This window comes from Hippocampus comes, unplaced genomic scaffold (genome assembly GCF_001891065.2).
Source record: "Hippocampus comes isolate QL1 unplaced genomic scaffold, H_comes_QL1_v1.1 scaffold39, whole genome shotgun sequence".
Taxonomy (NCBI): Eukaryota; Metazoa; Chordata; class Actinopteri; order Syngnathiformes; family Syngnathidae; genus Hippocampus; species Hippocampus comes.
The window spans coordinates 4,525,041-4,550,051 of NW_017842054.1; the positions used below are offsets into that span (position 1 = coordinate 4,525,041).

The following is a 25,011-nucleotide window of genomic DNA, read 5'->3' on the forward strand; positions in this document are numbered from 1 at the left end:
ATAGACTGGCGGCTTCTGCAGGCCCCGGCGACGGATCTCCAAGGCAAACGGGTCGACTGTGAGCAAGTAAGTGTGGGATGCTGTCGTTGGCTGCCAGCAGAATTCTGCTTCTTGTAAATCCGCGAAACAAAACAACGGACAAACTTAAGAGCGTGATTTGGTGTTGGCGTGTTCATGTGTACGTTTTTTCCTGTAGCCGTACTGCTCGTTACATCTGCATCTTCACGTTTCGGAGAACCCTTACACCTCTGGAAACATCGTCAGCAAAGATACAGCGCCTGGAGTGATCATCGCATCGGGTGAGGCTATTATTTGCTGAAGTTTGTTTTGATTTCGTCTGGATTTTTGTTACTCACATTCAGTTTGTTTTGATTAGTTGTGAGAGGGCGTTTCTTCATTTTGATGAGTTTTAATGTTTTCCGTAGAATGAATGCTGTGTAATCTTTTTTTCAATGTAGCTCCATCTACTGGATCTGTTTAGGCACTGCACCTTGGCTATTGAGAATTATTGCAGCAATAAAATTTGGGCGTCAACAAGTTCAGACAGCAACCGCCGCCCATTCTCAATCTCTCTGCGGCCATTGAAGGTTTGAGATTAGCCCAAAGACGCAAGATGCTAATGCTAATGCTGATGTTAGCCCTCTGCCGGCAACGATGTCAACAATCAAATTTGTGCAAACAATACAGAGCATATATCGATGACTTTTTTATTTTGTTTTTGTGACAAAGCGTAACTTTAAATGAGTGAAATTGTGACAGCCGTGTCAGTTCCTCCACTTTCATGGCGTTGCATTGTACATTACTGCTAAAAAAAATGAACATGGAGACATTTAAGGGGGAAAGTATGGCCAACAGAGCAGAATTCCGATAACCCTCTGTGAGCCGCTGTTTTTCTTTGGGTGAAAATAGAACTGATGTCTTCTGTGCCATTTATTCCTTCTTATGTTTTCGGTTTGCAGGAGTAGTCGGACCAGAGCTTACCACCACTAATGTCAGCATTTTCATCACATCCGACGCTGGCAACACGTGGAGAGAGGTACATTATGATGAGTATTCCCTCGTAAGTATTATTGAAAAAGTCATCTTGACACCTTCTTCAAGGACAAATACTATCTGGTAGTCATCGAGGTATTTGTGAGCATCCTACTCCGAGCTGTTTCTACTATTTTGACCCTATCGAGTAGCTTAACTTGGTAACCAAATGTTTCGAAAACAAAGTACGATGCAGTGCAGTTTATTACACCACTACAAGATAAATAATAAATATACAAACTAAATATTTCATGAGGGCTTATAGCATGGGGCAGCACAAAGTTTGATTTTGGAATAATGTTTTATTAAATACATTCGGGTTTTAGTAGTTGCAAACACAGACGTCGATTTGAAATTTCCTTTCACTTTAATTATGACGGAAGGAAAAGAACGTGGGCCGTGTGTGACTTATGCTGACACGTACATGCGCGTATCTGGTCATCACAAACATGAACTCATCACAGAACCATGATGTAAAATAATCAATGTGCATATAGATTTTAAAGATGTTTTTTTTTTTCCCCTTTTTATTTCACGAGTGCGGCACGCCCTCGACGTTGGGGGAAATGTGTTATAAAACCATCCAAAATTCATTCAGTAGCGCCGTGGGGAAAGTTCGAAAAAAAAATTTGCCCTCAACACCAGTTTTACCATTCAACATGAAATTTGGAGGACGCACAAAAAAATGTCTCATGGACCGATCGCCAAAATTGAGCAGGACGTCGGCCATTTTGGGAAAATGATGGTCCTCTTATTTTGGAAACGCCTACTGAAGAATTCAACATAATGAGCCCCATTTGGAATTCGGTTTACATGAGTAAAATGGGCAGTGCTAAATTCTGAAGCTTTTTTTTTTTTTTTTTGCCCTGCGACAAAGTCTACTCATCAATGGAGCGGGTTGGTGTCAGGCCTCATCCATGAATGCAGCTTTAATTATCTTTCCTTTTGTATTAACTGCCATGATAATGCGGCCGCGAGTGTATACAAAATGCGTTCCATCACCAAGAATGACTCATGTTGTGGGTGTGCGAATAAAAGATGGCTGATCCCCAAACAAACTGACAGTATTAAAAGTCAAGTCGAATGCAAGCCCTCAGTAGTTCTGTTCTCATTTCCCTAAAAAAAGAATACAGAGTTTTCCAAAGCCAGCAAATAAAACGCACATTTTTTTTGTGTTTTTTTTTTGCCACGGGCCAGAGTCTCTGTTAAGTCAACCCATCTTGATGCTCTCGTTAGTTCAAACAACCGAGGACGAGTCTGCGTCTTGTTTGTTTCGTTTGTTTCATGTACGCGTGTTTGTTACGCCTTCGCCAGCTGCTGCACGAATTCAGAAGTCAAAAACAATCATCTAAAATAAAGCCGCCTGCCATGTATGTGTGTGTGTAGGTTTTTCAGGAAGAGTACAGCGTGTTTTTCCTGAATCAAGGAGGATCTCTGGTGGCTATCCGACACACACCTCTGCCTATTAGACATATCTGGTAGGCGTCCCACGCTGCTTACCGCTCCAGCCATCAATCTTCGCGCGAGAGACGCTCGTGTCTTTGTGGCCGGGCTGTTTGTGATCCATCTTTGGCTCTCTCTTCAACCCCCCCACCCTCTCCCCGTAGGCTGAGTTTTGATGAGGGCAGAAACTGGGACAAATTTAGCTTCACCTCCTCGCCGCTCTATGTCGACGGGGTGCTGGGGGAGCCCGGAGAGGACACCCTCATCATGACGTAAGAGATGTAGAAAAGAAACTAATTGGCGTGTTGCCGCAAGGTTAATTGAGTCACAATGACATATCAGCCTTTGAAGACTTTTCCATTCCAAGCGGCTTTGAACGTGTTTAATTTTGCCCTAGATATGTCTTTTTTTTCCCCCCCCCAGCTGCCTGCAATTGATTAAAGCCAGTCTGTTGGAGCAAATAATTTATATATATATATATTTTTTATCTTTATTGCACCAAAAGTTCTGACCTAATTTCCCGCCCTCCCCTTTTGACTTGTCATGAGCAGAATCTTCGGTCACTTCAGTCACCGATCCGAGTGGCAACTCGTCAAAATTGACTTCCGCTCCATTTTTCAACACCGCTGCACTTCGCAAGATTACGTGACGTGGCAGTTGGACAATGAGGTGAGTCCATCTTCGGGCTTGTGAGCCGTCGCAAGGCGACGTGCTTCCTTTTGATTCGGTCTCGCCATGAAAAGCGAGCTGGGGGAAGAAGACAAAGACACGAGGAGAAGAAGAAGAAGAAGCCTGTGAGATGGTTATGATCCATTATTCATTGCAGGGAGAAGTGTGCATCATGGGAATGAAGAGAATCTTCCAGAAACTGCGAGTAAACGCTCGATGTGTCAAGGCCAGAGAACAGTACATCTCTCAGATGTCAGAATCCTGTCCGTGCACAGAGGCCGATTTTGAGTGGTGAGTCTCCCCCTCCTCCTCCTCCTCCTCTTTCTCCTTTGCAGCATCGTTTCAATAGAAAACACACTTTCACTTCACTGCAACACGTAATAACATGAAAAAAAAAAGCCTTTGAAAACTTTTCACGTGGTAGTCGAGCCTCTCGTTTCAAAGCTTCGACAGACCCCATCAGAACACGATTCACGATACGAGTCAGAAGTCGGAAAACTCACGGTCGGCTTTTGCACAACGGGCAGCGGTCTGGGGACAAATACAAAAGGAGACTTTGAAGGGCGGTTATGAACGGGCTACTAATTCGGGAAAAAAAAAATCTGTTCGGTATGCATTGATATGACTTTGGCCTCCCCACCCTTTCTCATTGAAGCTCAATCTTGATACAGTTTCCACTTTGAAGGAAACCAGGTAAGGCATTCTGCCGCGAAATTTGCTGTCGAAATAATTCCAAAGCACTAGTGTCAAACTCAAGGCCCGGGGGCCAGATTTGGCCCGCCATATCATTTTGTGTGGCCCGTGAGAGCAAGTCAAGCATGTCAACTTTACCACGATGCATGCTAAACTCTGAACCAAAAATTTCAAATTGTCATATCTAATCCATCATTACATAGAGATATTGCAAGCATTATCTCCTTACGAAATTATTAAATTAACGTCAACAATGGCTGAACTAACCATTATTCTTGACTTCTGATATCAAAACTAGGTATCCACCAATTTGTTGTGCACTGTATATGTCATACGTGGAGGTGGTCAAACATTTATACGGTTTCACAAAATTCATAATGGCCCCGCTCGGGGAAACCGTAACTACAATGTGGCCCACTACAAGAATGAGTTTGACACCCCTGTTCGAAAGGAATGTCTGATTTGAATTTGATTTATCATTGCTTTTGCCAGTTTCAAGTGATTTCGGTGAAAAGCGCGAGGTAGGATTACGGGATAAATCCACTCCTGCTTCTCATTGGTCGATGTCGCGCCAGGAACCAATCACGCGCCTTGTTTGAGTGGCCACATGGAGTACAGGACAGGCATGTAAAAATGTCTTTCCGCAATATGGCTGCCAATAAAGATGTATTTATTTCTTTCTTTTTTGAGTACAGTATTTGGTTAAAACCAGCGAATTTGTTTTTCGGTCTTCTTGTTTTTTTTTTTTTTTTGCTCAGCTACAGAACAAAAATCAGCTTAAAAGAGCATAGCGGTGAGTGGCAGTCAGCGACGACGAAGCGTGTAATCAGCCTCGGAAAAGAAGAGGAATCACCGCCGAACATTTCAAAGAGATCATTTTTAAGTGATACAAGGAGCTCGTTTGACAGCAGTAGATTGTCGTGTCTCCTGTGCGTCGTTTCGAACTGGCTCCTGGACAAGACTTAATTAGGACCTATTCCTTGTAACATTTTAAATCAAATTCACATGACAGGTTGTCGCGCGTCAAGTGTTTCCCTCTTTCAAGAATGTCTTGTACTTGCTTTTATCTCTTTGATCGAGAGCGTAATGAAAGGCGCCGGCGTGCTTGCTTAAGAATTCTTAATAACACTTTGTCAAATTCTGCGATGACAAGAGCCTGAAATTTTTCTCTGGCTCGGCAAAGTCATAATTGTGTGGCTTTTTTTTTTTTTTTTTTTTTTTTGAGGAAAAAAAACTGCACTGTTTTGTCATTGAAGCGTCAAAGCTAAAGTAAAATCAGAGGCCACAAATTCAGTTTCCTCTTCCTTATCCAGCGACTTTTGAATGCAGCGCATGGAAGCTTTGCTCACACCCGGCGTGTTTTTTGTGCTCCACATGTAACAGCGACTATGGATTTGAGAGGCAGGTCGATGGGAGCTGCACGCCGTCGTTCTGGTTTGTTCCGTCGGCCACATCCAGAGATTGCATCAACGGGGACAGCTTCCTCAATTCCACAGGGTACACTGTCACGTCATTTCACTGTCACGTCAAACACGGAGGATATACAAGGAAGCGCAGATGGGGAAAGAGGGCTTTCCTCCCATCTTCTGAATGTCTTTCCAAGCAAAAATGAAATCTTTACAGAGAATAGGATAACGCTTAGGGGGTGAACCAAGTTGGAAACAGATTAATGTCAACCTGCGACAATTTCTTTCTAGAACTCTCTGCATGTGTGTACATTTTCAACGGATCCTTGATACCGGCGGTCCCAAACCTTTTTTTGCCCCACGAACCGATTTAATGTCAGACAATACTTTCAGGTGCGACGGATAAATACAACAAAATAATACGATATGACCCGCATGAAAACTGTGGTATTTTCGAAACATAATAATAAATGCGAATCATGACACGAGGAAGGTCCCTATCTGGCCGCAACATGCCTTCAAAATAAGATACACCGCAAATACAAAGTGCATGAAAATTACGACTCACCATCACCGCATATTATCTATTTTAGGCAGGACTTAAATGTAGCCTTCTTTTTCTTGAACGTCATAGGCTCCTCTTCTGTCTCCTGAATCGTCTTTTTCCCCTTCCCAAAGACATTTTCCAAAGACGTTTGTTTTTTACTTATTTTGCCCGCTCCTGGGTTTCATTTTAGTGGGAACATATCACGTGACCGAGAAGCGCGACTTGACCTGCGTCAAGAGTGACATATTGTAGACGGATGTAAAAGAGGATCCGGTAATCTTTCAAAATAAAACATCTTTCAGATTCCGAGCTAAATAAAACGGAAGTAAGGTAAGTTATTCATTGTTTCTGTGCGGCCCGGTACCAAATGACCCACGGACCTGTGCCAGTCCACAGCCCGGGGGTTGGGGACCACTGCTTTATCCAGAAAATTATTCTAATGTCCCATCTATGGTGAGCTGAGAGGATCCGGTAATTTTTCAAAGTAAAACATCTTTCAGATTCCGAGATAAATAAAATTGAATTGAATTGAATTGAATACAACTTTATTGTCAAATGTGCTGTACAGCACAGATGAAATTTCTTCCCTCTCAACATAAAACGGAAGTAAGGTAAGTTATTCATTCTTTCTGTGCGGCCCGGTACCAAATGACCCACGGACCTGTGCCAGTCCACAGCCCGGGGGTTGGGGACCACTGCTTTATCCAGAAAATTATTCTAATGTCCCATCTATGGTGAGCTATTTTTAGAACAGGCCAGCGGGTTCTTATGCTGTCCCGGGGGTGGGGGGGCTACCTGCTGTCTTCGTAAACCAAGATGGCGAGCTGTGCCTTCGGGTAATGGTTAGCCTCATGGCTAATGGTCATTTTTTTTCGGGTAAGCTTGATTGTTTTAGCAATATTATACCGACCGCATATCACTCGGATACCCCTTAGCCTGACTGATTGCTTTCCTTGATTTGACCGGTGTGCCAGTCCGCGCCCCGGGGGTTAGGGACCGCTGCTTTATACAGAAAATTATTCTAATGTCCCATCTATGGTGAGCTATTTTTAGAATAGGCCAGCGGGTTCTTATGCTGTCCCAGGGGTAGGGGGGCTACCTGCTGTCTTCGGACACCAAGATGGCGACCTGTGCCTTTGGGTAATGGTTAGCCTCATGGATAACGGTCATTTTTTTTCGGGTAAGCTTGATTGTTTGAGCAATATTATACCGACCGCATATCACCAGGATACCCCTTAGCCTGACTGATTGCTTTCCTTGATGGAAACCATTTTTCACTCGTGTCCTCACTGGCTTCGATCGCAGATACCGCCGAGCTTTATCTAACAACTGCACCGCGGGGACTCTGCGAAAGTACAGCCCCAGGCGGCAGAAGTGTCCCAGTCAAGTCCCCAAGGGCCTGCAGCTCTTCACCAGCGAGGGCACACTGGTAGCCACGCTCGACAAGAACGTCACCTTCTTGGTCTTTCTCGAAGAGGTGCCGACTTCTCGACAAGACTCGAGCGGCGAGCGTCACATGGCGTCGCTTCTGGCGGAAATGAATATTTGTCTTCCTTTGCCCGGTTTGAAGGGCCTCAGCTCGACGACGAGCATCACGGTGGACTTTGGCGACGGCACCGCGATATCCTACGTGAACATCAGCTCCATCGAGGACGGGGTCAAGCACGTCTACGGCAAAGTCGGCATCTACCAAGTTTCTGCCATCGCGAGCAACTTTCTGGGATTTGATCGGGTGACTCTGTACCTCCACGTCACTTGTAAGTCACAAGCATCATTTCATCGTGATGCGGAGATTCTGTGTTATGTAGTGACCTCATCCTTGGGCTAGGAAACTGATAATGCCGTTTTTAATGAGGTTCTTAACTCTCTGATTCCACAAGACGTACTTGTACGTCTTTTTAAAATTAGGCCCCGCCTACCAAGGACATGCGTCTAAGTCTTTTTTTTTTTCTTTTTTGAGGTCACAGAGAGGAGGGGGGGTCTGATGCAATCTGTGAATGAGAATAAGCCGTTTGCATTGTAAATCATGTAAAAAAGTGACCAGTAGGTGGCAGTGGTGCCTCACGTGATTGAAATTCATGCTATAACAAAAAGCTCTTTTTCTCCGTTTTTTGCCCAGGAATCGCCGTTTCCATGAAACTTAGCCATTTTGTAATGCCGATTGCTGAAGAATGGAAAAAGATAGAAACAACTTTTTTTTTCTGCTGAAAGAAGAGAAACTTTATTATTTACAAACTTTATTTTGGTAGGCTCCATGTTTATATAGCATGAGAACCAAATATTCTGTGGGCCTTGCAAGATCAGTCAAAATCCAGTAAAACGCTGGGATTGAGGGGGTTGCTCCAGTGAAAATGGCTGGGATTGAATGAGTTAAGTGGAATAGATGCGTCATACCATCTTTAAAGCAAGAGGATAGCTTTGAAATGACAAACTGTACGCTGACTTGCTATAAAGAGACTGGCGTGTCTGTGCGTCTGATTGGCTTTTCACAATTTGTTTGGCCAAAATATTGTCACAGTTTTTGGACATCCGCTAACGAGTCGACCTTGATGATATCAATGACGTCATTGAGGTTTTTTTTTTTTTCTTTTTTCCCCATTTGTCATCTTGCTGTGCTCGCTTGGGGCACCGCTGCTTGTTTGCTGCACCAACCGTCCTCGTGTTGATTTCGGCATCTGCGTTGAATCAAATTCAAGCTAGAAATGTCACTATTGTCTTTCCAACCCGAGTCTGTGCCACAGCTCCCTGAAACGCAATATTCATGTTTCAAATTGACCACCTCATGCTATAACAAAAAGCTCTTTTTCTCCGTTTTTTGCCCAGGAATCGCCGTTTCCATGAAACTTAGCCATTTTGTAATGCCGATTGCTGAAGAATGGAAAAAGATAGAAACAACTTTTTTTTTCTGCTGAAAGAAGAGAAACTTTATTATTTACAAACTTTATTTTGGTAGGCTCCATGTTTATATAGCATGAGAACCAAATATTCTGTGGGCCTTGCAAGATCAGTCAAAATCCAGTAAAACGCTGGGATTGAGGGGGTTGCTCCAGTGAAAATGGATGGGATTGAATGAGTTAAGTGGAATAGATTCGTCATACCATCTTTAAAGCAAGAGGATAGCTTTGAAATGACAAACTGTACGCTGACTTGCTATAAAGAGAATGGCGTGTCTGTGCATCTGATTGGCTTTTTCACAATTTGTTTGGCCAAAATACTGTCACAGTTTTCAGACATCCTCTAACGAGTCGACGTCGATGATATCATTGACGCCATTGATTTTATTTTTTTCTTTTTTATTTTTTCCCCATTTGTCATCTTGCTGTGCTTGCTTGGGGCACCGCTGCTTGTTTGCTGCACCAACCGTCCGCCTGTTGATTTCGGCATCTGCGTTGAATCAAATTCAAGCTAGAAATGTCACTATTGTCTTTCCAACCCGAGTCTGTGCCACAGCTCCCTGAAACGCAATATTCATGTTTCAAATTGACCACCTGAAGTTTGGATTTGGGATCCTCATCTTGTGTTTCCCCGCTCAAAGGTTTGCTGGAGCAGGTGCAGCTCTCCGGTCCGTCCGTGGCCGTCAAGAACAAAGCCGTAAACTTCACGACGGCGCTGCGGCCCGTCAACGTGGGCACGGTCACGTACTACTGGTGGTTTGACAACAAAACAGAGGTGAGATTTCCACTAACTCCTCCTCGTTGCCCAATTAACATGAGCGACCGCTTTCATACGCTTCCTCGTTGGCCTTTCAGCCTTTGCTGAGCCTGGTTGGAGGGACGTCCTTCACCTTCTCCCGGGAAGGAAGTCACGTGGTCACCGTGCAGGCTTCAGTCGGGAACACGGTCCAGCAGGACCACATGACGGTGGCGGTTTATGGTAAACTCCTTCATGTTTTATTTCTTTTTTTTTTCACGTCATGGTGACAGGGAAAACATCTCTACTACTTACAGTATGTTCAAGGTCACCAGTCAGCTGGTAGTCAAGAAAGGGACTAAACCCTGGACTGGTCTCTTTAACTATGGATATTTGAAGACAAACAGTGCAGCCATACATGTTCACATAACATAAGAATATTCACAGGCATATATTCAGCATTTGTTATTTATTCTCTGCAAAAAACAAACAAAAAAAAATATATATATATATTACTGCATCTCATGGAGACGGTTGTGAAACTCTTCAATGTGTATTATGTGCATCTGTCTTACACTGCCCCCTTGTGGCCAAGGCGTGCACAACACAAGCAGCTCAATGCCGATGGGCGTTGAAGCATGAAACAAACTGTTTTTTTTTTTGTTTTTTTTTCCACATTCTCTATAATCATATTTTTTGAGTAAAGTACAATCGGGCAGAGTGCAATTTTTTTTCTTGTTAAAAGAAAGTTCCAAAAATGTGTTGTGTGGTTTTTGTGGGACTGGAATGGATTCATGGAAGGATTAACATCTCTACACATTTCTGCTTTTTTTTTTTTTTAAATCATTTTATACATTGATTTGATTTTCATCACTGTACTTTTTTTTTTAACTTGTGCTCCCGTTAGCAAATCCCTGGCACATTTCTTTTATCATACTCATTTATTGGCCACTGAGTCGTGATATGACATTTGAAGACCGTTTCATCTCTCTCGCTGTGAGATAATTTATGTGCCTTTGTCATAATAGTCAAATCTTTAAAACCGTCTAGATTGGAATCTATTTAGAGTCTTCAATTAGCCACAGCTAACCACATACCCTGTTAAACTGATCATCACGGTTGGTTTTGTGTTCCATACTTCAGTGGTAGAAATGATGATTCACGGTGAAATAACTGAAACGAATATGTGATTGCCTCGCTTTCCAGATTATTTCCAGTCACATATTCTAGCTTTTTCCTCTAATCTGGATGATGCCAATCCCGATCTTGCTGAGTGGCGGACAGACATCGGGAGGGTGGTGAAGCGCTCTGTGGTCCAGGTCAGGAATCCCACAAACACTTTTTTTTTTTTGTGCTGTTTGCGCCGACGTGGGTGTGTACACAATTCAGTGTATTTCAATAGCAACGCTGACATTGTTAGGGAGTAACCGATCTGTGTGTTTGTGGGTCTGTGGGCGGATGTGTTGAAACATTTGGCGCTGACCGTCCAATCAGAGCACAGAAAAAATGCTGACATGATCGAGGGCCACCGCACTAATCCCGTGGGGGCAACTTGGAAAGCCGATTGCTTCAATGAATAGTGCATTTGCTAATATAGTGCAGCACGACTGATTCTGGCCACCGGTCACATGAGCAACAAAGAGAGGCTGACTTCTGATAGGACGGACAAAAATGGAACTTTCACATAGAGTAGTAAGCAAAGCAGGCAAGAGAATCGTGACAAAATGAAGGGAATAGTTGCGGTTTCATGCCAGGAATTTTACAATACATACCAGATTTTTATCCACATTTGTTAATTCCAACCTGAGAATATCCACATCCTTCTGGGGGCGTTTTATTCTATTCACGGCTTCATGACGCATGTCCAAAATTGTGTCGGGGCAAAAAAAAAAAAATAATAAAAAAATTGAACCGTGATGGTGTAAATCCAGCCAAGAACATCAAGGTCGGCATCATTCCAAGGCACGGTTATTGCCACCTTGGCCTTTTAAAAGTGACACAAAAGTGAATTTTCATCCGGCACTCTCCGTTTGCTCTCGACATGGCAAACGAGCAGCAGAGCCTTCGATGCGGCTCGTTACAGGAGTCGACGTCCAAAAGGCAGCCAGGTTATGTAAAAGACCTGGATAGCAGCCTCTAAATATATCCCCGTGTATAAAACATTCACTTTGACCTTCTGTCTTGTCAGACCGTGAATACTCTGACAGCCGACCTCTGCTTACAACATAAATGCACTCAAAGCTGCCATTTTTTTTTTTCCTAGCAAAGAATGTCACATTGAACCGGCCGTGTTTGCTCTGATTTGTGCATTCTGACTTGACAGTGAATGCTACTTTGGCAAAAGATATGAAGCAGAAAGCTGCCAGTCGTATTTTTTTTTTTCATACTTGTCATCGTATTTGGATTCAAATTGATGTCGTTGTAATGGAAGGTCACCGGGATCAGCGAGGATCAGCTGCTGATCAGTGTGCTCCCCGGTCTGCCGACCACGGCCGAGATCTTCATCGTTCCCAACAAGGGGCACCGCGGCGGCGCTGCGGGTGAAAAGCGGCTACACCTGGAACAGGTACGGTGCTCCTTGTGACGCATGAGCGACACGGTTGGCACCATTTGCAAGAGGAGAAGGAAGTTGCTGTCAATTTTCCATTCCCAACCTGAAATGTTCCTACTTGAAATTGTATGACATGCAGTATTCTTACATATTACTTGACATCAAGATATTGTACGCATATTTTACTGTCGTTTGGATGCACAAGAGTAACTAATATTCTGACCTTACTCAACTGTGTGGAAAAGTTGCTCTTTTCGCTCATAACGCCTCAAATTGTTCAAAGGGCCTTTTCCTGCATTACGTGATCACATTTGCAGTTCAAGTTGTGTTCGAGCAGGTGCACATCCATTAAACGGCACTTTACCCGTCATTACATTTCAAAAGCCCAAATCTGTGCCGTTGCTTCAACTCCATATGTCAGATTTTTAAGATCTTATTTCCTACCTGTTTATTTTCACTTTTCGGGCAGCCTCTCGCAAAGTCAGAATGTGTTTGACGAGGTGAGGAAATCAAGCGGGCGGATTTCTCACTGATCAGCGTCATGCTGTTTTACATTTCACACGTCTCTGCTCGCAGTGTTTCTGTGAAAAACTCAAGTGTGGAGGCTTCCAAAAAAAAGAAAAAAAGTTATTTTTATAAATAATGCTCTGTGAGAGTTTGCTTCGAAACATAGAAACCCAATTTGGATCTGGATCGTCTGCATTGCTACTTGTACCTTGCACCCACAATGCGCTTAATTAGCGGCATCAAGCAAACTTGAAGGTACGTGTCCATTAATTCATTTATAATCGAAGGCCGCCCCCCCCAAAAAAAAGAGTTGAAAATCACCAAAGAGGCTTTCATGACTTTTTGCTGAGTTGTTTTTACTTCAATCTTAAAATTTATTTATGAATGAAAACGTCTTTGTGAGGAAACAGTGAGAAAGCCAACACTTATTCCCCCCCTCCAACGTAGGGTGAGGTCACAGATGATTTGGAGCCTCTCCCAGATGACTTTGGGACTGCAGGACACAGACATATGTATATTTTTAAAATCACCAGAGCCCTTGCGATACATTTTTTTCTGTCTTTTCAATGTTTGACATTTATTTCCTACTTGTACCTTGCACCCACAATGCGCTTAATTAGCGGCATCAAGCAAACTTGAAGGTACGTGTCCATGAATTCATTTATAATCGAAGGCCGCCCCCCCCTCCAAAAAAAAAAGAGTTGAAAATCACCAAAGAGGCTTTCATTACTTTTTGCTGAGTTGTTTTTACTTCAATCTTAAAATTTATTTATGAATGAAAACGTCTTTGTGAGGAAACAGTGAGAAAGCCAACTTTCACAACAGAACAACTTCAAACATTTAGTACCGGTAGTTTATCTTTCCCCTCCAAAAGGTTGACTTGACACTTATTCCCCCCCTCCAACGTAGGGTGAGGTCACAGATGATTTGGAGCCTCTCCCAGATGACTTTGGGACTGCAGGACACAGACATATGTATATTTTTAAAATCACCAGAGCCCTTGCGATACATTTTTTTCTGTCTTTTCAATGTTTGACATTTATTTCAGTGACCGATGAGGAGCAGATGTGCTGTACCTAATGTTGTGACCTGATATTGTCCATTGTAGTGTAAAGCACCATCTCAACACTAGAGGGCAATGTCGTCCCATCTAGAACAACGTCTTTTCAGTCCACTACAGTAGACGATATTACAGATGACTGATGAGGCGCAGATGTGCTGTACCTAATGTTGTGACCTGATAGTCCATTCTTGTGTAAAGCACCATCCCAACACTAGAGGGCAATGTCGTCCCATCTAGAACAACGTCTTTTCAGTCCACTACAGTAGACGATATTACAGGGAGTGTCGTGTACATGATGTTTGACTTTTTTTTTTTTGGTCATTTTCAACTGCAGTTTGCTAAAATAATAACTATAATTTGGACATGTGGTCATTAAATCTCCGTCACAGTTGGTACTGGGTTCAAATCTCAGCTGTGGCTCAATGAAAGCTCCAAATTGTCCACCGGTGAGAATGTGAGTAATACTGCCGGCCATACTCAGTATGAATGGTTGTGCTCTGTGACAGGCCGGCAGCCAGTCCAGCATCTCGCCCCAAAATCAGCGGGGATAGACTCCGCGTAACCCCAATGAGTACACGCGCCGCATAGAATGAAGCATCGCGATTCCTAATCTTATCCAGACGTCCCCTGTTGTGAAAGCGATCATTAAAATAGCAACACAAGCTCATTTTTTTTTAAGCCGCGAGCTGTTTAGACCTCGGTGTGGCCCGAGCAAACACGACTGTTGAGGCTCACGCTCAGTCTTGAACAAAGTTAATAGGTATTTAATTACATTGATGCGTCGTATAATTGACAGCAACCGAGGAGGCAAACTGGGGCAGGAGGCCTGGATTGGGAATTAAAGTGATGTATTTATCGTAAGCCTGTCTGATTACCTGGCAGAAGCACCCGGACAATAGGGTAATAAATCTTCAGTTCACTGAGCCCCGCCCCTGACAAAACACACACACACACACACACACACACACACACACACACACACGTTTGGAGTGCACGTGTGCAGCAGGCTTATTAAAATGTGTAATAGATTTACTGACCCTGATATGCCACAAGAACAAAAAGTCATTATTCATACTGCGTCGAGCGCTCTAATTTCAACCAGTGGAAAGATTTTAGAGGGAGTGCGGTGGACTTATTGAGGCATGAGCTGACAACTGAGATGGGCCTCTCTTCTTCTGCGATAGCCTCTTGTAGGCTACTTTAAGAGCGGCGGGTCATGCGTTTAGTACCTGGGCCTTCAGTGGGGACTAAATCCACCTCGGAATACCATTGCAGACACGTCGCAATTACAGAAAGCATCAATACGATACAAATATGCAATGTGACAGCGCACGACGGTGCCACGTGCATCCTTTGATGAATCAATATTCATTCAGGCCTGCCAAAATAATCAACATTTTATTATTTTCTTGTAAGATTGTTCAGAAATGGCTCAGTAGAGCCCCAGCAAATTTTAAATAACGCAGCCGTTGTTAGAGTTTGTGGCGACGTGACCCACCTCTGTCCTGAGAAGATGATGGACAGATGACATTGACGTAGCAACACAAAGAGGCTAAAATCTGATTGGACTAAAACAAACAAACAAAAAAACTCATGGAAGCAGTGCAGCCAAGAGAAATGCCACAAAAAGAAGCAAATAGACCGTTTGGGATGAAACGAATGCAATTTTATGGAACAAATGTCAGAATTTACCTTGTGAGTGTAGGTCAGTGTTGACAGCATTAGTTCTTCTTTTCTATTTAACTTCTTGAATGAGCTTTTAAATGTGTTCTAAAAGACAAAGCGCATCTGTCACGACCCCCCAAAAAAATAAAAATAAACGAATATATATTTATTTTCAAATGTCACTGACTCACCAAAGCAAAACGCCCTTTACCTGACAGGGCTTCCATCAGCATCAAAAGCGTGCTGGCTCCAAGCTTGTTTGTTTTTTTTGTTTTTGTTTTTTATTTTATCTCCCCCCCGTGCCACATTTGCTCCGCTTTAGAAGGAGAAGAAAAATTCATAATTCAAGCGTCTGAAGGAAAATGACTGAGGCTGAAATATTGATGGCGTCGGCGTGAGCATCGCCGCTAACCGTTTGCCCGCCACTCCTGCCTCCTCCTTCCTCGCAGCTCTCGCAGGTGCTGCTAAATGCTCTAAACCAGGACCTCGTCCAGTTCACACTCAAGGCGGGAGTGCAGGTGAATGTCTACGCCAGCAGACTGTCGCCAGGTGAGTGCGCTTGCACACCCCCCCCGAGGGGACGACACGCGGGTTCAATTCGGGTGACCGCACGAGTTGGATTGAATTCATGTGTGTCCTTTGTTGTTCATTTCCATTTGGGCTCTCGGTCTTCTTCTCTTTAAGCTCCTCTGGTGGACGGCAGCGATAGCAGCCACAGCAGCACTGCAATTATCATGCTGGTGTCCGTGGCTCTGATGGGTCTGGTTGTCTTTGCCGTGTACAAATTCAAAAGGTACCGTACATGCAACAACGACAACACACCAGCAAAGTTGCACAAAAATGCCTCGTTTTTCAGGACATTTTGGACTCGGCGATACAATCAAGGATAAATACATAACAGTGATGGGGCATTTTTAATAAGGCAGCTGATTATCATGAAGGTTATTTTAATGTCGGATGAATCACTTTTTGGACTGAAAGTCATCATCTGACTCAAAGTAACAGAAGTGTGTTTTTAGCATCGCATTAGCAAATACGTCAACTGTAGCCTCGTGGCATGTATGCTAACAGCACGTTCTGTTCAGCACATCACAGTGATTAAAAAAAAAAAAACACTTTAAAAATAACTCAAATTAACAAGACTAAACTGAGATTTTAACACACCAAGTCACAGACGAAATTGATTTCTTTTATTTCGATTTTATTTGACCTGACCTCTTTTCCAAGGCAGAACTGACCGAGAGGGGCAGCAATTGCATTTCAAAATGTTATTTATTTATTTTTAAATATCAAACATTTTGAAATGCAATTGCTGCCCCTCTCGGTGTTATTTGTTTGTTTTTGTTTTTTTTTTTAAATATCAATATACCCCCCACCCAAACAGAAAAAAATTTAGCACTGGTTCAGTGGAATGACCCACACAGCGAGTCTTTCAAGAAATCTTATTGCAAGGTCCCTACAGAAAAATAGCGTGCGTGCACGCGTGCGTGGACATTTTGTCATAGTTGCCTCATTTAAATTCGCCCCACAACCTGACCACACGCCCCTCTCTGCTGAACTCCCTCAAAACTTCCCACAAGTATTTCGCCGCCACATATCTCTGAGTTATGGACACGGGCGACACAATAATAGCTGCAGGAATAAGACAATTCCCCTCTGTCTCAATCTGCGCAATAATACAGCCAATGACAGCCTAATCAATTCTCCCCCGCCCCGAGTGCCAAATGGATGTCAGAGCCGCGCAGTTATCAATATTCATCTGCGTGACAATGTGAGGTTTGACCTTTAGGAAATGCTAAACACGGCCGCCGCAAGGTGAGGCGTCGCCCGTCAGCAATGGCAGCAAAGGGTGACGAGATAAGTCCTCCGACCGACAACGTGTGGTGTAAAGTCAGGGCTGTACAGTAAATAGCCTGCACCGCCACATTTCCGTCGCACCGCGACTCACGTCTGGACTGGCGGAATTTGCTTCTTCGACTTCATGGAATGTATAGAATTTAACAGTACAGACTGAACAAAAAGAGTCCAACGACTGACCCTTGAGGGACCCCACATGTCATGGCCATTCGATCCCACCGTGTCATGGTAATTGATTTATTCCTGGGTGATTTGAAGTGCTGCATCATGATGTCATTTTGCTGCATGGCTTGTGACCCCCCCCCCCCCATCACCCACCAAAGAAAGGTTTAGAATTGTTTAGCTTCCACAAGAGCACAACGACTCTACAGTTAGACAGGGCTATGGCCAGAGCACAAAAGCAGCGTATAAGTACTGTACAGTGAACAGTTGAGTCTATAAACGAAGATAATTACTATCTTTGTTGTTTTTTTTTTTTTTCCTGACCAGAAAAGAAACTGAAAAAGGAAGTCTTCTCTTTGCGGGAGTGGATGGGGCACGCAATCTATAAAAGGGCAGCTGTCATTTCAGGAAATATGACACCTCATTACTGTCAACTACTATTACCGAAAATGCGAACAAAAATGCAAAGGGAGAGTGTGAAACTGTGAATGCAAAAGAAAAAAAAAAGTTTGAGTCAGAACGGTGGTGTGCCGCGGAGGGGATGAAAAATTGATTGAAGACGGAGGTGAACAATACAAAAGTGCAAGTGCGATGCCCGGTGGAACGCAAAGTGCCCCAGTTCCCCCGCTTTCAAGCAATCCTCCGGCGTCCTTAAAAATAGAGTGCCGCGCATTATGTTTAGTGGAAGCATTAGCGCCGTGCACTTGATGGCAGCCCTCCATTAACTTGCCCCCAGATCTTATGATTTTTTTAAAGGAGCCCCTCTTGCTTTCGGCTGACATTTCAGGATGAGCCGAATATGGACTTTAACCTTTCCGAGGTGAAGTTAATTTGACTTTGGAAACTTTGGATGCGCAACTGTTCAACGTCTCAGTACTGTTCCGACAACTCGATGTGCTTTGACAAGTCCAGATTGTTAGTTTATTTCATATCGTTTACCGCCGCTAGCCAGAATTAATTCGTAGCGGGTGATTAGCATAGCGCTAAGGTGGAGCCCTCGGTGAGATTTGATATGGCACCTTCCCATTTGCCTTCCTCTTTATTGTTTCTTTTTTGTTTCATTTCTTTTTTTTTTTTAATCCCTGTGCCCTGGATAGTTTTGGTCATTTTTGACATGAACTTAAAATTCAATGATGGATCCATTTACATTGTTTCGATACGCACTCGTGGAATCACTTTTTATTTTCAGAGAGCATTTAAAGGGACGGCGCGCGTGAGCAGCCGCTCCGCCTGGGCAGGATTTCAAGTTCATCTATCGTGCGGCTCGAAGATGATTTCACTCTTTCAAATTTTGTCAATGGACTCCTCTTTCCTTTTGACTTGAAACAAAGAGAACACAAGCGCGTTCTGTCAGCCGACGTTCCGAGTTCCTCCACTGACCCTGTCGCGCGCAGCGGCTAACGCTTTAGCCAGTTAACAGCCGACCAACTGCATCTCCTCGGCGCGGGCCTGCCTTTTTAAAAATTCCATTTCCCATAACGTGTCCCCCTTTGACCCCCCCCACCCCACCCAGGAAGATCCCAGGCCTCAAGACGTACACGGCGGAGCAGCCTGACAAAGAGCAAGAGGTCGTGCCCACAGTCACCTCCATGGCGGACGCGAAAGCCGAGGCGGACGGCCTGACCTCACTGGATCGCGTGGATGTACAGCTGGATTCAAAGAGCGCAGGTGCGTTTTGTCATTCTGTACGACATCACAAACAAGAAGCTGTTCGCCGGGCTTCGCCATCGGCGCTACTTGTAAAAGTACAAAAAAGGAGGCCAAAAGAGGCAACGCGACGAAAAGACTGTCAAAGGACTTCAAGGCGAGCTTCATCAGAGCGCGCGGCACGTGATTAAACGAGGGGCTGATGTCGTCGTAGCATCATTACGAGAGAGAAAACACCATGGCGTCGCTGGCGCTTAATGGCCTCGCTCCTTACACGCGCGCATAACTTAACCTTTCAATAAACGCGGAAGCCATTTGAAAGTTGAAGGTAATATTCCCCTCGTTTGCGCTTTTCAAAAAAAAAAACAACTCCACATGATCAAACTGTCGAAAGACACATTGCCTCGGTGTGTTCTTTTACTTGAGTACTTTACTCAAGGAGTAGTTTATGGTGTCTGCCAGCGTGTAAGCGTCTGCAGGTAAAGTGAAGAGGCGCTATGGGGAGGGGGGGGGGTGGGGGAGCGATGAGAGTTATTCATCCCGATAAAATAATTAGCGCACGGGGAAGAGGGTTGAAAGCATTTTCATCAAGGAACCTCTTCGCCGCCCCGGCTTGATTTACGCGGAGCCGCCGCAGCTTAGCGGTTGACCCATCAAAGATGAATGCGCACACGAGCTGAGCTCGGTTAAGAAATAAAAACAACAACAAAAAAAAAACCCAAGGAGCTCCTTATGCAAATTGGAACATAAAACTCCTCCTGTCTCTGTCCTCTCTCGTCCCTCGCCAGGCTACCTGCCATCGCACGCAGACATCAAGCTGTCTGATGAAGCGCCCCACGTGTTTTAATGTCGAGCGTCCGTGAGGCACGCCAAAGCAATACATCTTCCCTGGCACTTACTTGCAGCGCGGTCACGATGAATGCTCTCGAGTGTTTTGCTACCCATGCAGAAGACGGCGCGGGCTGCGGGCTGCGGGCTGCGACGCGCCCGCCGAATCCCTCCGAGGAGACTGTACAGATTTATACGCGCCGGCCTCTCCGAATGGGACTCCTTTTTTGACTGGAGAGTATTTTTTTGCAAGAACCTTGATCTTTTTATGTAAATAGTGTACAGTGTGTTCGGAACGGAAGCAAAAACGCCTGCCTCCCGGACACTTGTCGAAAAAGGAGTGGAACAGCGGGACTAATTCCTTTTATTCTCGCTGTAGACCCCCCCCCCCAATGTGGCCCACCAAGGCACATAAAGTCCATCATCTTCATGTTTCTTTGCTTACATGGATTTGACAGGAAATCCAGACCAAAATGTCAACTGTTATCATATTACAAGCATTTTTTTTTTGTTCACTAAAGAAATTAAAAGATGTATGCACTGGTGACAAATGCTATCATACAACATATTGGGTGCCATAGGGCGCTAATTTCTACCGTCGTCAGCCAAAAATGTTATGGTTAAACATGGCTTTGCGTCAGCCAAAATTATTTCCAGTTTGAGCGGCTCCTGACTCGATCCAATATGGCCGCCAGGTCGGCATGTTGCTTCGCCAGGCTGCTGCAAGTCGAATTTTGACTTTTTGGCTTCAAACCCCACTTTGAAACCCCAACACCACTTTAAAACCCTACTTTGAAATCCTAACACGATATTAAAACCCGACTTTGAAACCCTAACAAGATTTGAAAATCCTGCTTTGAAATCTTAACTCTAGTCTCAAACCCTAGTTTGAAACCCTAACCTGAGTTTGAAACCCTAACCCTTATTTGAAACCCTAACCCGAGTTTGAAACCCAAACCCTAATTTGAAACCCTAACGATAGTTTGAAACCCCAACCCTAATTTGAAACCCAAACCCTAGTTTGAAACGCAAACCCTAGTTTGAAACCCTAACCCTAGTTTGAAACCCTAACCCTAATTTGAAACCCAAACCCTAGTTTGAAACCCTAACCCTAATTTGAAACTCAAACCCTAGTTTGAAACCCTAACCCTAGTTTGAAACCCTAACCCTAGGTTTGAAACCCTAACCCTAATTTGCAACCCAAACCCCAACCCTAGTTTGAAACCCAAACCCTATTTTGAAACCCTAACCCTAATTTGAAGCCCTTTTTGCCAATCACAACCGTGCCAAACAATCAAAACCTTAATTTGAAACCCTAACTTTGGCTTTAAACCCTCCCAAAAATACCCAGAGCAAGAACCCTACTGTAACCTCCTCATTTTGGTTGAATTTGAAACCCTAACTCGTGTTTAAATCTCTGAACTTAGCTTGAAACCATAAAGCTCAATCAAGCAAACGCATCCATCAATCAAAACCCTGATTTGAAACCGAACTTCCTTACCTTGGTTTTCAACCCTCATTTGGAAGTCCATCTTCAAGAAGTTGTTTGACACGTGCAATCGATGCTCGTGTCAAATTATCTTGCGAATCCTTAAGAAATTATTTGTAATTATTGGTAGCGACCTCTGTTCAAAATTTGGAGTATTGCACCTCAAAAAAATAACACAGCTAGTACACCGTGGCAAGGAATGTCAAGGAATGAAACAAAAGAAAAAAAGGAATCGTCCTCGCTGTTCCGATGCTTTGGGAGGGCGTGACTCCAAATATGTTGTTTCGACTTTTGTTGACTTTGCCGTGGAAAGCACCTTATTGCCACTCCCAAGACGGCAACGGCAACCGGATTCATTCAGCCGGCCGCAATCGACAAAATCTTATCGGCATCAAATGAAGGCTGCCAATATCCAGCGGAGGAAGGACGGCCGCCACCTGCGTGCACATCTGAGCGTTCCATCGCCGCCGTCTTTGCGGCCGACGCCCAACAAAATAAGATGCATGCGGATGAGACGTCCGCCCAGTTGAGCGGACGGCAAACTCGACGTGCACATCTTGGGAAAAAAAAAACAAAAAAAAAAAACCTAGCGCTGCACAAAAGGATTGCTTTACAGCCAACGTGACACGCAAACAAGGAAATTTGTCATTTATCCGATGGAGGAAAAAGCCTTGTTGGAAGACAGCTCAAGTGCAACATACATTTGCAGCACAAATGGCTCCGGTGACAGTTTTTATGATGATTGCGAATTACTTTGGTTTGACGACATGCTTTCTTGTGTTTGCATTACCTTGAACTCACTCACCTTGGGAGCTTGAAAATTCGGCGTTTCCCAAAAGCCGGAGAAAAAGTGCTGGCGGTGAAGATACAGTTGACCCCACCCACACCACCACCACCATATTACACCTATCCACTCTTTTTGTTTTTTTTACTTTTTGTTTTCGTTTGGGTTTTTTTTTAACTTATATTTTAAGCCTACTCATGTTTAAAAAAAAAGACCTTTTGTGCTCAGGCCAAAGAAATTCAAATCTTAACTATGATGAAGTGAGATTTAACTTTTTAAGGGACACACACACACACACACACACACTTATAGAATAGAAATCTCACCCCCCCATGGCACACGATGGTGCCAAAGCACTACTTTTTTATTCTATTGGGATTTGGCGCCATCTTGTGGCATTGTAGGGCATTTCTAAACGAGCACAAACAGCAAATAATGTAGCATGGAGTTGGGGAAGGGTGCGGGGGATGAAATCCATCCATGCATTCATTTTCTAATAAGTTTATCGTAGCGAGGGTCGTGAGGCGTGCTGGAGCCTTTCCCAGCCGTCTTCGGGCAGTAGGCGGGGTCCAACCTGAACTGGTTGCCAGCCAATCGACACATAGACCAACAATACTGCGCTCACAGTCACACCTACGGACAATTTAGAGTGATCAATCAGCCTGCCAGGTGTTTGCACTGCAAAAATTGAAATTGGAAGCTTTTGTGAGAGGAAACCGAGAACGTGCAACCTCCACACAGGGAGCCCCGAGCTGGAATTGAACCCTGCTCCTCTGCACTGGGAAGCCGGCACACTAACCAGTCGACCACCAGGGCTCCGATCACGATGTAAAACAGACATCCATTCAGCAAGAAACAAAGGAGCCACCTTTGATTTCGCAGGCCACATGAAATGATGAGTTTGACACTTTTATTGTGGAGTATTTCTTGTTTTACCAAAAGCAGGCATAAATGACACTTTGCAACCATCGGGAGGGGGGGGGGGCGCCCTGGTTCCCCAAACCTGCAGTTCCAAGTATTTGTTGTGGCGATAAAAGGATCCATCAGACAATAATAACGTAACATACCAACCTGGAAATGTGGACATATTCGACTCTTCTTCAGTTTGCATCCATGCCGAGAAACCCGCCGTCGACTCAAGGTCGGCCCTCAAGGAGCCGACGGAGAAAAGGTTGTGGGCTTGTCGGTCCGCCTCGCCGCGAGGGCAGCGGAGACGGAGAAGACGTATCTCCTGTCAAGCCAGCTCAGCCTACGCGGCGGCCGAGCGTGGTTGGCTTGCGTCTCTTTAGGATAAATGCTGGCATTCAATCAAGATCCCCCCCCCTCGAAGTCGGACCCCCCCGTCCGTTTTTAAGTGTCGTCAGCCTTCTGTGTCAGTAAAGACAAATGGATGAATGCGCTTTTTGGGGGAGATCTTCTCATCCTGCGGTCGAGCCTTGAGAACTTGAAATAAAAGGCGCTCGTCGCGGACTGAATGCCATCACTGAAGAATTTTCTGCTTGTATTCTTTCACGTGAAGACTTGTGGACTTTCTTGCATGATATTTGGTTCCCTGCTGCTTTGTACATTTTTTTATATATTGAAAAAAAAAATCATGTAAATTGCAGTATGTTCATTTCTCAGTGGCTCATTCAGTTGAAGTGATGTGATTATTCAGTGGGTCGTCGGTGCTTATTTTTTTGCAGAATAAAGTCAAAACCTCAGAAAGGCTTTGTTTTGGTGTTTGGGATGAGCACAAGTGGATGTGGCCGCTCGGCGAGGAAGTGCTGCCTCCACAAGTGAAAATCAGTTTTTGTGTAGGCTTTGCATTCGCTCTGCAGTTACCAAAATTCACAGCGCACAACTGATTTTTATGTCTCGACTCTGTGACAGGTGCAAGAAAAAAAAACAACACAACGATGCAACTTTAAATGTTTCTACAGCTTAGGAGACTTTGACTTTGCTTTGGCTCACACCAAAAAGTTCCGCGGCGGTCCGACGACATCTAAGGACAATTAGCAGCAACGTAGCGGCGGGTATCAAATGGGCCACTTCCAGCGACTTTCCCGCTGCGCGACAAATTAATTATCCCCTTGCCCCTGGAAGAAAGCGGGGGAGAAAGTCTGGGAGTCGCACCTCGAATGAGTAATGTCCCCGCGCACAATAACCCGCAGCAAACACCGGGCGCCACAATGCGGAATTGATGAGCGTCTTTCCTTTCATCGAGTGCGACATTACGGCGGCGGAGCATCCATTAGCGATTGTTGTCGCCATTCAATTAGACGGGGACTCTGCCAGCACATCTCCGAGCAGTTAGCGAGAGAGAAGATCGAGCAAAGGGTGCCCTGCGAGAAGGCTCCCTGGGCGCACGTGGCAAACGGGAGTGATGAAGATCGGTGTGAGACGTTGAGATTGGGGTGGGGGGTGGGGGTGGGGGGTTAATTCGACCTTTTTTGACGTGTGGAGAACACCTTGATGAGAACTCCAAATAGTCCCTTGGGAATCGCTTCGGTTCGGTAAGAAGGGGATGAAGCTCACTTTTGAGTGTAAGCTGTCAAATATACATCAAATTATTCGGACCTTTTGAGCCGGAAATTACATGAGAAAGTGGTCAAAGTCTGGGAAAATGTACTTTTAAGAGAGAATTAAAAAAAAATAAATATATAAAATGTTTTCTTCTGCCTTTCTTCAGCTGGAAGTGGAGCCTTAGAGAGAATGGAAGGAAATATGAACAGTATTCAGCACAAAATTTTCAGGCTTCTGCTGGTAAGCAAAAGCAAATGTCAGGCAGGAAAAGCCGACTACAACAAAGGAAATGTATTTGGGGGCAATTATAAGCATTTTAAATGGTAGCAGGTGAGTGCTGACTGCCATTGAAATCCTCTATATAGCTTTGGATTTGGCTTATTCGCTTTTTTTCAGGATTCTTTTAACATTTTCACAAAACAAGTCTCCAAAAGAATTGTACTTCCTATCGACATATCAAAACTATAAATTCATTCAAGTTCTATATTATGCTACCTTGAATCCTTTTAAAATTTTCATGACTTTTGAAGCAT

General features: G+C 44.2%; 1 protein-coding gene across 1 annotated transcript in view; it reads left to right on the forward strand.

The window, feature by feature from the left end:
* Positions 1 to 20,245, forward strand: part of LOC109510122 (VPS10 domain-containing receptor SorCS1-like) — a 47,063-nt gene extending 26,818 nt beyond the window's left edge. Inside the window, 18 exon segments of the mRNA XM_019860231.1 lie at positions 7 to 66; positions 197 to 299; positions 960 to 1,036; positions 2,419 to 2,510; positions 2,640 to 2,747; positions 3,027 to 3,144; positions 3,302 to 3,435; positions 5,221 to 5,334; positions 7,096 to 7,267; positions 7,361 to 7,547; positions 9,326 to 9,459; positions 9,540 to 9,663; positions 10,627 to 10,739; positions 11,852 to 11,986; positions 15,656 to 15,755; positions 15,891 to 15,999; positions 18,739 to 18,893; positions 19,661 to 20,245. Of these exon segments, the coding sequence (XP_019715790.1) occupies positions 7 to 66; positions 197 to 299; positions 960 to 1,036; positions 2,419 to 2,510; positions 2,640 to 2,747; positions 3,027 to 3,144; positions 3,302 to 3,435; positions 5,221 to 5,334; positions 7,096 to 7,267; positions 7,361 to 7,547; positions 9,326 to 9,459; positions 9,540 to 9,663; positions 10,627 to 10,739; positions 11,852 to 11,986; positions 15,656 to 15,755; positions 15,891 to 15,999; positions 18,739 to 18,893; positions 19,661 to 19,719 (2,094 nt within the window). The 3' untranslated portion in view covers positions 19,720 to 20,245.
* Positions 20,246 to 25,011: the final 4,766 nt, after the last annotated feature.